The sequence below is a fragment of the Rhopalosiphum padi genome, chromosome 3 (assembly GCF_020882245.1).
Source record: "Rhopalosiphum padi isolate XX-2018 chromosome 3, ASM2088224v1, whole genome shotgun sequence".
NCBI lineage: Eukaryota > Metazoa > Arthropoda > Insecta > Hemiptera > Aphididae > Rhopalosiphum > Rhopalosiphum padi.
The window spans coordinates 38,247,544-38,261,572 of NC_083599.1; the positions used below are offsets into that span (position 1 = coordinate 38,247,544).

General features: G+C 28.3%; 1 protein-coding gene across 2 annotated transcripts; it reads left to right on the plus strand.

The window, feature by feature from the left end:
* Positions 1–424: 424 nt before the first annotated feature.
* LOC132927027 (uncharacterized) lies at positions 425–3,539 on the plus strand. 2 transcript variants are annotated; one of them, XM_060991480.1, is made up of 5 exons: positions 425–604; positions 705–973; positions 1,112–1,382; positions 2,705–3,030; positions 3,094–3,539. In XM_060991480.1, the coding sequence occupies exons 2-4, from the start codon at positions 738–740 to the stop codon at positions 2,993–2,995; spliced, it is 798 nt and encodes a 265-aa protein (XP_060847463.1). In that variant the 5' UTR covers positions 425–604; positions 705–737; the 3' UTR covers positions 2,996–3,030; positions 3,094–3,539. The 2 variants fall into 2 exon arrangements, with proteins under 2 accessions (XP_060847463.1, XP_060847464.1); XM_060991481.1 differs by having other exon boundaries at positions 3,098–3,539.
* Positions 3,540–14,029: the final 10,490 nt, after the last annotated feature.

The following is a 14,029-nucleotide window of genomic DNA, read 5'->3' on the forward strand; positions in this document are numbered from 1 at the left end:
CAATGTCATGTGTCAGTACTTGCGTTCGCGTGGTTGTGAAAATAACTTTATATTTTTTAAATTAAATTGATTAGAAATTAAAAACATTAATTGTATATTATTCAAAAATTATTTAGAATTTTATTTTAATTTTACTCATTAACATAATTTAAAATTTTTCTTATTACATATTTTTTATTTTATACTACATATTTTGGCCATTTTATTACATATATATTTACATAGTTTTGATTTTTTTATTACATAAGATAAATCCCAGCCCTACTTATTAGATTGTAGTAGTTGTACCTACTACTGATACCTATGGGCTATGAGTTATGACATATCATCGTGATCGTCTTCATAGGGCATAGAGCAATATTACTCTGTCATAGGGTCAAAGCCCCGCTGATAACAACTTCATTATTGTGATCTGTTATCATTTATACTATATCAGAGTAATCAGACGATTTGACAGAAACGCTGGTCGTGTACACACATTTGGCGATACTCTAATATAATTACTTATGTTTAACTATAACTTCGTTTTACTACCTATTGCCACGCCTTGTGTAATCGTTCGCAATACGAGTTTAGCTTAGCTCTAATATCTGTATTATATCCCGTAAGTATAAGCATAAATTATCATGTAATTGATTATTTAAATACGTAGTAATTTGACACGTTTGGAGTATACAAAACTTTCGACCCTGTTAACTTAATAGCCGTACCTGATCCAACCCGAATCTCTGCAGTCCATGGATAACGACATTTCTACAGCCGGTTCCATCGGTGCCACTGTTCTGGACTTGCCATTGAACCGATCGGAGGCAGTCACAACGGACTACTCGCCAGATGACGAGGACCTGGACGAAGCAGCCGCTGCTGCCGCCGCCGCGTCAGAGGCAACTCGTGACACTTTGGCTGATGGCTTGGTTGCCAGTTTGCTCAGGCCGTGTGTTGACCGATTGGATGCGTCCGTCCAGTGCACTAGGTAAAATATAAGATGATGATGTTTTTATTCTACACTAATGTATAACTAACAAGAATATACTACCGTAAATACTAATCCTGACTTAATAATTTTTATAGTACAATTTATTACTGTTTCTACTATTTATGTTAATGTTAGACTGAGCCAACTTGATTTGAAACTACAGCTTGACTCGTTAGCTACAGAGCTCAAGCGCCTGTCGTTAGCACAACAAGACTACTTGTTTGCTACAACATCAATATCATCACCACAGTTGCCAGTCTCTGCTGACAAGACCACTTTATCTACAGCGATTGCTACAACAAAGACCACTACTGACACATGTGTCCTACTAGATGGGTATGCTCGTAGATTGTGTGATGCACGTGCCAAGATAGCCGTTGTGGGAAATATACTTGAGTCTACACAGGTATTATTGCTGCTGCTAGTAGTTTTATATCTAATATTTCTAGTTTACCATAGACTATAACTATACCATTATTGTCTTAGTGAAGTGGAAGCTATGTATAACTAATGTGATCATAATTTTTTTTACTCAAAGCGGGACACTTGTAAATTTTAATAAGAAAAACCAAAATATTATTTGTGTAAAATAATAACACTAGAGATATAGTAAAACACAGTGTGTTTTTATTAGAAAAAAACATTAATTTTTGTATAAAAATGACGAAACATAAACACAGACAAATATTATATTAGTTTAAATTATTTGGATAGTTTTTTTATATTTTTTGTATCGGTAAATCCAAAATAACAACTTCAATTAGGTACTTATTTTTGTATATTTTTTATCTATGGATTATAGACTATTGCTTATGACAATGAAGGTTTACACTGTTTACAGTATAAAATGTATATGTATATCAATGTACAATATACGTAATACGGTATACCTACTAACATAACGTTTTTGGTTGTGACTTTTTTTCAAAACGAGACTTCTTTGGGGACAGCAGGACACAAAGCTCAAAGCGGGACTTATAGTCATGTTATGTAAAACAGTGCTTCCTAAACTAGGGACCATGGCAATATGACTAGTAGTGGTAGGCTGTAAATAGTATATACTTAACCTAATCCTAGTAAGCCGTAAAATAATTAATGATTTTGATTAAGGGGGCCTTGAAAGTTTCACATTAAATTTAGGAGGGTCCATGACAAAAAAGTTTGAAAAGCACTGATGTATAACACATTTTAAGAATGTACTTTAAATTGTATTACCTTTTAAGGAAGCTGAATCTAGCATATATTATTGCTTATTACAGTTTTTTCTTAGGTTTATGTATTTAACTTGAATTATCAGTAAAATAGATGTTTAGTGGTGGTCAAGCAATACCATCTTTCATCTCTACAGAGTCATCTTGTATGCCAAATGTCTGTCATATAGTGAAACTATGTCCCTATGCCAGATTTGACCACTATTTTGTATTATTTTTAAGTTAAATAACATAGATTTATTAATTTTATTATGAAAATAGCCATCTCTTAAAAGGTATAAAATATGTATTATAATTTATATTATCTACTACTGTTTTTTAATTTTTTTTTTTCTTTTTTGCCTATTCTAATACCTATTAGTTATTACAGTGTATATCATTATAGTATTACAGTATATATATAATATATGTAATTATGTAGAACACTTAGTGCATTAAACTTAAAGTTAAGTTGTATACTTCCAGACAAAATTATTTATTTATGTATTTTTGTTTGTTTACAATATTAATACGACAGGAACGCTTACGAGCACTCTCTCATCGAATAGGTCGTGAGCACAATAATCGGCGATCACTCTTAGAGCCCCAAGCTGTAGTAATTGGTGTGGAAGATGAACTGGAATTGGAGGAAGAAAATGATAAAAATAATGATGTGGAAGAGGAAATAAACGACAACAATGAGGAAGATCAACCAAATAAGCATCTCACAAATTCCAACGATGATAACAAAGAGGAAGAACAACCTGGGGAAGATGCTACAGTGATTACAATATCACCAGCAGCATCAGAAATTCCAAAAAAGTCATGATGAATCATTAGTCATGCTGGCTCAATGGTGTCCAGGTGTGTGTGTATAATTTTCCTTTAATTTTATAATCAGAAAATGTATTTGTATATTATGCATAGGCAGATATAGTGCTTCGTGACCTGCTGACGTTGATGTGGCAGCTTGAATTTATCGCTGCTATCATTCTATCAGAAACCATCATTCTAAATACATCATGAATTGTTATTGATAATTTCGTTTGGTGGAAGCTCTGTGAGCAGGTCCTTGGCATGGTGCTAGCTCTTGGACCATAACACTCCATCCATCGGATTAATTAGCCATCTACCAGGTGAACCAGCATCTAGAACTGCACAGATATATTGCAGTACTTGTTTTATTATCATTCCAATATGTATAATTGTTCTTAACATAAATCATAATATCAGAATATGTAAAATATAATTAATTCATTACAAACATAGTATATTGTTGTACCATGTGCACAAATAACATGTTAAATTTTACTTGGATATATTTTTTTTTTTAATATATTTGTTATTATATAAATTTGTTTATTCAACTATAACATCATTGATTTTGATTTATTGAATACAATTGTGTCTGAATTAGTCTCCGCTACATTTGAAACCTTGGCTCGTATTTATATTAGATTCAAAATTTATTTATTCATTCCTTCACTGACCTAATTTGTGTCTTATAAAGTACCATACTAACATTTATATTGACAATGTAGAGTTTTTATTTTATCTAAGATTTAGCATCAACAGTTGAAACTATTAATTAGTTAAGGTTATAGCCATTATAGGGCTAAAGAGAAAACAGAACATTACAATTATAAATAATAATCCTATCTAAGTTACCTCCTATGTTTTAAATCATAATATTATGTGACTAATCATACTCGTATTTTTACTACTTTGCCGTTTTATTTATTTTATTTTATTTGTTTATTAGTTAATTGTTTACTTAATATTCCGAACAATTACTCAATTTTATACTGACCTATCAATCATATTAAATATAGTTCTGAACTCATATAATATTTTAGTGTAAGTAAAGATAACAATTTTTTTATGATGAATAAATCATATGATAATTGTTATATGTAAGAACCACATGTATATTTATACTCACTACCGATCACTATTCAGGTTTGTTTTGTTGTTATATCATTATTTAATAACAATAACTTATATATTTTTAAAAAGCTGAAACAACAATATACCAATTAAAATAATTACAAGTTCTATTGCACTGAACACTCAATCAATAAGTCATAAAATTACTTAAATCTATTGAAGAGAAGCATGGCAGTAAATTGGTAAACATAAATAATAAATTAGTTTTATAATTTTAAGGTTTTACCTAACCTTTTATTAGATAGTTTGGTATCTACTTTCATTATAATAACTTGAAAATAGAGAATGTTACATTGAAATCTAATTAAATAATGTACAAAAAATTAATTGATTCTGGAAATTAAAAAAAAAAAAAAAAATTGATTGTGTAAATCAAGTTAATGCAGATTGCCAAAAAATTATATCTAGTTAATTTATCTAATTATCTCATTATCTGATGTAAATTACTATACAAGTATACAAGGACTAGATAATCCATCATCTATTACTATTTTTATACTAATAAAAATTACAAACTGTTGATTAAGTATAAGCGTATTTAAATAAAACTCCACCTAAATTTATGCTAAAATATTTAAAACAATGAAATTATCATATTATGTATTTGTAAAAAACATTATTTTGTTTTTCAAAAACAATACGAATTTAGGCTAGACCAAGAAATGTAGTTAATCATTACAGTTTAAAAGGTAATAATAAAAATTAAGAATTAAAGTCCAGATTTATGTACATCAAAAAGGCTTAAATCAATGATAAAATAAAATTTCAATGAAATTCTTTTATTTTATTATAACAGTTTGCAACATAATATGAAAGTTATATAATATATATTTATGCTATGTTATAGCAGTTTTTATTTTCAAAACAATATTTATTGAAGCAAACACAAAAATTAGGTATCTAGACACTTAATAATAAAACAAACAACATTATACTTACTTTAAACTAAATTTCTGTAATATTTTTATTTTAAATTTTTAGCGATGCGATAAATATTTTTATTTTATAATTAGATACTTCGTATATTTGTATTTTCATGATTATTTTTTTTTCGCATGCGTTTGATGTGAACGGATACCAAGCCCATATTAAGGATCGATTAGGCCTCAAGACACCATAAACTTAGTGGGCCCCCTTAAAACTTTAACTTCAAAAAAATTGTATCACTACATTTTAAAGACAGTATATTATCGTATAATTTCGTACGATACAAAAAAAAATATATATAAAGCTATATAAATTAATAATTATGTAATAATTTATTATACTTTCACATATTATACATATAAAAAACGCTGTATTTGTTACTAAAAAATTATAACTTACATTTTGCCTTGCTTTTTATTTTGCAAATTGTTGTATAGTTTCATTAAAATCAATCAATTGCAAAACATCATTTTCTAAACACAATATCATTAATGATGTTAATTTTTCTTGAGTTTGGCTTGTTCTATATTTATTTTTTATTCTTGTTAACTTGGAAAATACTCTTAGGCCGAACAATAAGCTTTGTTGTGCTGAGAAATTATCCCTATGGCCTACATTTTAAGATTGAAATAGGTATTTAGTATTGGCAGAGGCGGATTTCGCATTAGGCATTGTACTATTGTAGGCAACTGCCTAGGACAGCAAAATTCGAGGAGGCGGCAAATTTTGAAGTGTTTTATTAAAAAACATCAAACGTATAAAAAAAAAAATTGGAAGATTAATTATTTTATATTTACGAAAAATAATTAATAATGTGCGTATTTTTTTATATTTTATGTTTTTGTATATCGTGTATGGTATCATATATATATCGTTATTTGATATTCGATATTCGTGTGTACACCTGCAGCAAATTGTTCAACAAAACGTTCACTTTCATGCTTAAAACGAATAAAAATTTACTTGCATTCACAAATAAAGCAAGAAAGATTAAACACCATGGCAATTCTAACAATTGAGTCAAGTCTTCTCATTTCATTATCATACGAAGATATTATAAAATCATTTGCAGATCAAAAAGCAAGTCAACAAAATTTTTGTGATTTATATCTAAGGTTAAAAATCCCAACACAACGTTCTCCATAACTTTTTCTTAAAATAATTGTAAAAAAGTGGGCAAGTGGGTATCGCTCTGCTGTATAGTAGAGATGGAGAGTAGGTTACTATAATGGATGTGTTAAATTTGAATGCAACGACTGGTATCATTGTATACGAAAAACGATTCTGAACGGAGATGATTTGTCAGTCAATGATAATTAGCAGGATATATTATATTATTACCTATATTTAAATTGTAATATATCGTTAATCGTTATTTTACGCGATTTCGTAAAAAATTAAATTTCATACGCTCATAAAATGTTTTCTATATTGACGCTGGAATTTTATTTTACAATTACTTAAAGGAAAACTTATGGATAACCTTTTGTATTGGATTTTTGAACCTTAAGTATAAATCACAAAAATTTTATGAATTTTCAACGTCAAAATTCCTTGCAAATTTTCGCGATTTTGATATATTTCGTAAATATTTAAACTTTAAATGCTTATAAACAAAAATTGTGACAAACAATTTTTAATTTTTTTTTTCTACGGTAAGTACAACTTATAATAAATCTTGTATTAAATTTTAAAGATTTTTTGAATAGCCAAATTTTTTTATCGGCATTTCAAGTAAAAAAAAATTAGAAATTTCGAAAATTTCAATTGTCTATAAGTAGCTTAAAAAAGGTCAAAATATTTTGAAAATTTAATCGTAAATAGATAACGCCAATATAAATATTTGATGAAATTTTCAAGTATTTACAATGATTCGTTTTTGAGTTACAGCAAAATCAAAAAATAGATTTTTCGAAAAGTGGTTATATGTAAAAATTCCCGTTTTCCCCCTTATTTTTTCAGGGTTTTTCGGACACTTTTGAAAACTACTTAACATTTTTTACTTTTGATCCCCTCAAGTAACCACTAGATGAATTTTCCTTTTCAAAGAGGGGCTGAAGTCAAAAATCAAAGCATTATTACTACAATACTACTCCAAAACTTGATGACAGACACAAAATAAATAAATAAATAAATAAAAAACACACATCATTGTAAAATCACTAAAATCAATACATTCATCACTCCGTACAGAATCTAAAATAAGTCGAGAGAATTATAATAGTAAAGTTGAATAATATTTTTTATTGAATATCAAAAACTAAGTAAGAGAAGTTAGACATGGCGATTAATGAAGAAGTAGGTACAGGTAAAAGTATAAAAATAAAAAGAGAAAAAATGAATTGACAAGTCATAATGGATTATACGGCTGAATTAAAGAAGACTGTTACTTTATTCACATCAAATAGTGACAGACCCAAAGGTTGATACCTATATTTTATATGTAAACAAATCTCCGAATATTATATTATTGTACATAACGTACCTACCTATATATACGCATAATATTCGTATAGATCAGCGATTCCCAAACTGTGCACCGCGGTCTATGTAAAATTGGCTATATCAATAAGTATTTTTTTTGTTCTGTCTTTCGTGTTATTCACAGCAGGGCACCGTGGGCCGTGGCTAAATTGGGTCCAAAAAAAGGCACCGCGGAAAAAAAGTTTGGAAATCGCTGGCATAGATTATACGTATTTATAATACACCAAACGAAGACTATTTCCCTTGAAGGAAACACTGATTTAAGGTGGCTCCAGCTTAAAAAAATAAAATAAAAATAGTGTCTACCATTTGAAAAAAAAATTACCAGTCTCATGACCACAATTTAGAATATATAGATACAATTTAACTACATTGTGAGTCATGAACATTCCATATTTTCCTAGTGATAATAGTTCATCCTTCATAATGATTACTAATAAATATAGAATATAATTAATCAATAAATTTTATTAGTTACCATTGTTACCAAAATTATTACTCTTATAACATTTACCTTTAAAATTAACCGTTTACATATGGACATTGGACACATTTTTATGTAGTGTTTTGGGCGGGGAAATGGTGGAAAAACTGAAATATTACGTAAAAAATATTTGAAAAAAACGATTTACATCATTGGCTTATTACCTTATTTCCACTAAATCTTTATATTAGCATTTTCTATGCAGACGAATTGATAATATTTAAAATTTTAATTATTTTGACATTTTTGATTTTTTTCCCTAAAATGTTCAATTAAAAAATTTTTGCTCAGTCAATAATATATTATGTTTAGACAATTTAAAATCTATCGACAAAAATATATTTTACATAATATATTGTTATGTATGAATGATTTTTGTTGATAATGGCCAATCGGCAAAATCATGTATATTGTACAGTGATAAAACCTTGTATAAATCCCGCGCAAAAACGACGAATATCGATTATCACGATTATTATTATTATTATTGTGTTTATATTACAAAATAATATTATGTTTAATAAGTATTTGGTAAGAGCAGTGCGCTCTACACGGACTGTAGTTACAACCGAGAACTGGTTAATGGCGACATAAGTTTCCGCCAGAGTGCGATGACGTTTGAGAGAAAAATTAACCTGCGCTCTCGCTTGTCATCACGGGAACCGACTTGCTATGTATATAAGCAACCGAACCGATGCACTACGAATGCGAGGACGCTCGTGGTAGTCGCCGTCAGCTCAGCCGTAAGGCAGACCTGTGCTCTGCGCAGTGCATCTCCAAGTCCGTTCACAAAAATAAGTACATTATTCTAATAACACCATTGCTCCATTGTGCGTCGCGGCCAACACCCGACGACACAGGAGTAGTTTAAACGTGTATCGACTAACCGCAACCATACCCGGCCTCGCCAAAAAATTTTGCTCCGATTTTTGGTGTATTTTTTTTCCATCTTACATAGCTGCTGTTACTGTAAAGGAGTAATCGTATTCGACTTCAATTAATACCCATACATTATATGTTATTATTATTATTTATTGCGTTATAGTTTGATAATTGTCATTGACATTTGTCATTCATTACATTATCGAGTTAAGTATACTTAAATGACCATTAGTGTACGTAAGAAATAAATGTAATATATTATTCAGTTATAGGAAGAGAAACTTAAAAAGTTAGGTATTCTCGAACGCAGATCACAAATCACATCGCATTTGTGGGAATAAAAATGTCGGAAATCTAAATGCTTCACATTAGTGAAGCTAGGGACGTGTGCATATTAGGTAAATGATTTTCGCGAGTCAACAACTAGGTAACTTTATAGAATTTCACTAGTCGTGCAGATACATATACATACTAATTACATGCCATAAATATCGGTGTCGTTCATAGTTTGTGTATAAAGTTGGAATACGTGATGAATGATGATCATTTGTTAAAAATAACAAAACTTGAATATCCATCTATATGATGTAATTTAATAAGTCCCAATCATCGCCTGCAGGCACAAACGCAAGAAAAAATTTCACGGGAAGTTTTTAAAAAAATGTTGATAAATATGAAATATCATACTATTCATTTGTAGGTCAATCGTCAGGCAATTTATTTTTTGTTCCTGACATTTCGTGTGTATGTGTGTGTGTGTGGGGGGGGGGGTTAAATCCCCCTCCCTGCGTTGGCACCTGGTCACAATAAAATCGTACATATGAACAAAGATTTATATGAGAAAATTAAAAAAAAAACAAATAGGAAATTAGGAAACGATGGACAGTTGTAATTCAATTACTGAAATGTATACATCTACAAATGACAAATTCTAATATTCTGTTTTAATTCAGAAAATAATAATCAAATAATTTTTTTCTTAAGAGGACGCCGCACTTCTATATTTCTAGTGTTAACACGTTACGCGTGGACAGATACCATTCAGTATACATTTAAAGTGGAATGGTCAACATTCAGAGTTTCCTTATAAATGAGAATTTTATCTATGATGTAGCGTTCGTACTTTTAATAAGTTATTTTATGCGTCAATATCCAATTTTGTACAAATTTTATTTTCAGATGCTAAAAAAAATATTTATTTTATTTTTCTCGATTATTTTTAAAATACAGGAAATTTTCAATTTTGATCTTTCAAGGTAGCTATCAAATAGATCTAATTAGCTACCAGCATCTACCAATCAAGTTAAAAATCGAAGCATTTTTGCTACTATGAATTGCCTACTCACTAAGCCACTAAATAGATATACATACAAAAAAAAACAATTAAAAAACACAAGTATAACTAAGTAATATACCTACTTGCAATCATCTAGTCACTAGATTCTAATGTAACTACATAACATCAATAAACAGTTGTAATTTTTTTTTAATAATTACAATAGTCAATGATATACTTGCACATATTATTAGTTATTATTAGACTAGTACTCTAATAGTCTTATGCGTATTATTATTGTTAAGTATAGCTATGCAGCTATGAATAAATGTGGAAATCGATATCACTGAAGACTAAAGTGGTGGGCATTATTATAATTTTATATTTCTACTAAATAAAAACAAATTATCGAAAACAAAATTATATAATTTTGGTTATATTAGTTATTTTTGTATACAAGTATAATATTTTAGCTCAGACACTATACTTATTAGTTATTTGTATCTATTCTGCATTGATCAGTGTAACGACTAACGTGTTGTCTGTTGTCATCTTATAGAATTTACCTAATTATCATTGAGTTAATATATTTTATACTATTTAGTGATTATATATTATATATAGACATTAAAATTTGTAATTTTGTTTATTATTCAAAATGGTTTCAAAGAAGCAGAGAGCTTTAGAGGAAAGAAGAAAAGTAGGTACCTATAAAATCTCTTAGGCAACGAATGAAAAATTTACAAAAATGTAAGTATTGCTTATTATAATATTATTACCTATTTGAATAAGTGAATATAAATATAAAAACTTTTAACTATATAATATATAAATGTCTTGTAATATACAATTATTTAGAAACCTAACATAAACTAGTGCGGAAAATAGTTTATTACCTCAACGTAATGCAATTATTGATAATACAAATATTACTGAGTAAATTTTTATGCTTTTTTTATTTAAATAATTTAAAAATAATTTGATTCAACACTTATGGTTTATGAACTATTTAGGGATTTTTCTCCATCAATAACGTGTACCTCCACTTCTAATATTAACCCAGAACAAAAAAATGATTTTGGTTTTAATGAATGCAATTCATCAAGTATTTTAAACCATAGTTTATACACTGAGGAATACATTTCAGATGATACAGCTGTTGAATCAAAGTAATTACGAGTGATGTTATATGTTATATTATTATACAATTGGTTATAAATATATTATAGATCTCTTGAAGGCCAAAGCATTGTCGGACGTTGGTATACAACATTTATTTAAACAAATTCAAATTAGTCAGCACGATCGTTTCGATTGTTCTTTTTTAGATATTAGATAAGGAATTCATAAGTGAAATTAGAAGAGGATACAGTTCAATATTTAAATATAATTGTAAAATGTGCGGTACAAAATTAAATATATCATCAGAAATTGATCAGAAATCGGAAAGTATAAACTCTAACAAAACTTATTTGTCAATAAATCAAGCATTAGTAAACGGCAGTAGGTATAGCTATTGGTAAGAACAGAATATTTAGAATATTATATTATTTTTATATACCTGCATATAATATAAATATATGTATATGTACCTGTATTTATATGATATAGAATCGATTTTATTTTTTTAATCTAACTCAAAAACGAATGCATTTACTAGAGCACGGATTTCATTTTAATAATAAATAAAATGTATAATACCTTTTTTACATTATTTAAATATATAAGTACCAATATTAATATTTCTATTAATATTGTAAAAATTTGTCATATAAATAATTAAAATTTTCTTGCATATTTTTACGATTTTGACTGTATATTTTATGGCATATTTTGATACTTTTTAGTGCATAAAAATCCACGCTCTACTTATAACCTAAATGACACAATTTATTATTATGAAATGCTGAACAATATAGGAATTGGTCATACACAGTTGAGCGAATTTTCTTTATCAGCTGAGCTTCCATTTTTATCTTCCACTGCGTACTTGAAACATTTATCAATTGTTAGTGATGCTATTAAAGATACGGCCATTGACGAAATGTTGAAAGCTGGAAATGAGTAACGGAAACTGGCCATAATAGAAAGTGGTAATATAGATGAAGACGGAATTCCGATGTGCATGGTAATCACAGGTGGCCAATGGTCTAAGCGAAGTTATAAAACAAAGTTTAATGTATTTTCAGGAGCGGTGAGAATTTTATGTTAACTTAATTTTAATTTTTTAAATGATCACACATTTATAAGTAATATACAATATCCGAGAAACGATAGTAAACGTTATTTTAAGTAGGACCAAATGTTTCTAATAATAATCAGAATGTCATTTTAACATAATATATGGTACAGTTATTGGATTTAACACAAGAAAAATTTTATTCGTGCGTATACGCAAATAATAGTTATTGTTCAGTATATCAGAGAGCTATGAAAAGAAATGAAGAGCCACGCAGTCATAAATTAGAAAAGTCACCCACAGGTATGGAAACAGATGGTATTCTTGAAGGCTTTTCAAGTAGTATAAACATGCATGAGTTGAAGTATAACAAGCTTATTGGTAGATATTATTAAAATTTGATTTTTATAGTATACTATAAAACAACAATTATTAGGGTACTTATTTTTTTATTACAGTAGTTGATTATAATTGTTGTTATTGTTTTAGCACTTAGAAGAGATATTTTCAATAGCATATATCATAGATTGGGACAACATAGTAATTGTGCTAAGTACTTCTGCTCTGGTTCAAAAAATGGAGAAACAAATTTGGTACCTGAAGCAGAGAGAACGGGGATAATGACTGATAATATGCGAAATATAGTTTATAGGCTCACTATAAACGCCGATAGTTTGATAGAAAACGTAGATAATAATCCATGTGAGAAATTAACCTATTCTAATTTATAGACAGAGTAATTGATGAAAATGCAATAGTGGAGATTAAGTGTCTGTACGCGACAAAAGATTTATTAAGTGCAGTTGAAGTGGTTCAAAATAAAATGGTATGGTAATATGTATTTATATATGTATAATAGTATGTTCAACATACTGCATTTAAAATGTATATCTACGTTCATATAATATCACAAACATATCGATTCAGTTACAATAATGCAAAATAGATGATTTTGGTAAAATATAGTTTTCAAAAAGGAACATAATTATTATTACCAAATTATGGGACAACTAAGAGTTACGGGGCGAAATGTTTGTTGCTTTGTAATTCATACACACTAATGGACACTGGACAGACATACAAATCATTTAATCATCCATTTTGATAATGTATTTTGGGAAAGTACTATGTTTAACAAGTTGAAGATATAAGTAATGAAATATATCATAATCTAATTATTTATCAACAATGGATAATAAATGGACTATAATATAAACTTTATATACTAATATAATATGACATATACAGGTAGGTATAAATAAAATATATGTATTTTATTATAATCTTTATATTTTAGATTTTATTTGGAATGTTTGTTGCCCGAAATTGTAGATCCACTTTAAGGGAAAAGGATGCTAATTAGTAACATAAGAGAGCCTGAACATATTTTGAATGATCAAAAAAAAAAAAAAAAAATCAATAAAGTAAAACTACATAAATAAATTGTTGTTTATCCTTAAATATTCTTCAAAATTGACAGATATGCAGTGTAAAATATTTTTAACTTAAAAAGTAAAAACATTTGTAGAACGATTACGGTTACAGCACAGAAAAACAAAGTTTTCAGTTTAATAATTTCAATTAACATTTTAATAAATAGCACTCTTAATTAAAAATTGGTTGGTTGGCGCATGTAGATATTATAGTATAATCACAATTATTACAAACACGTATATTACGTACA

Coding starts and splice junctions, on each gene's coding strand:
- LOC132927027 (XM_060991480.1), top strand. CDS start 738: ATGGATAACGACATTTCTACAGCCGGTTCCATCGGTGCCACTGTTCTG. Junction 974..1,111: donor GCGTCCGTCCAGTGCACTAG/GTAAAATATAAG, acceptor TGTTAATGTTAG/ACTGAGCCAACTTGATTTGA. Junction 1,383..2,704: donor ATATACTTGAGTCTACACAG/GTATTATTGCTG, acceptor TTAATACGACAG/GAACGCTTACGAGCACTCTC.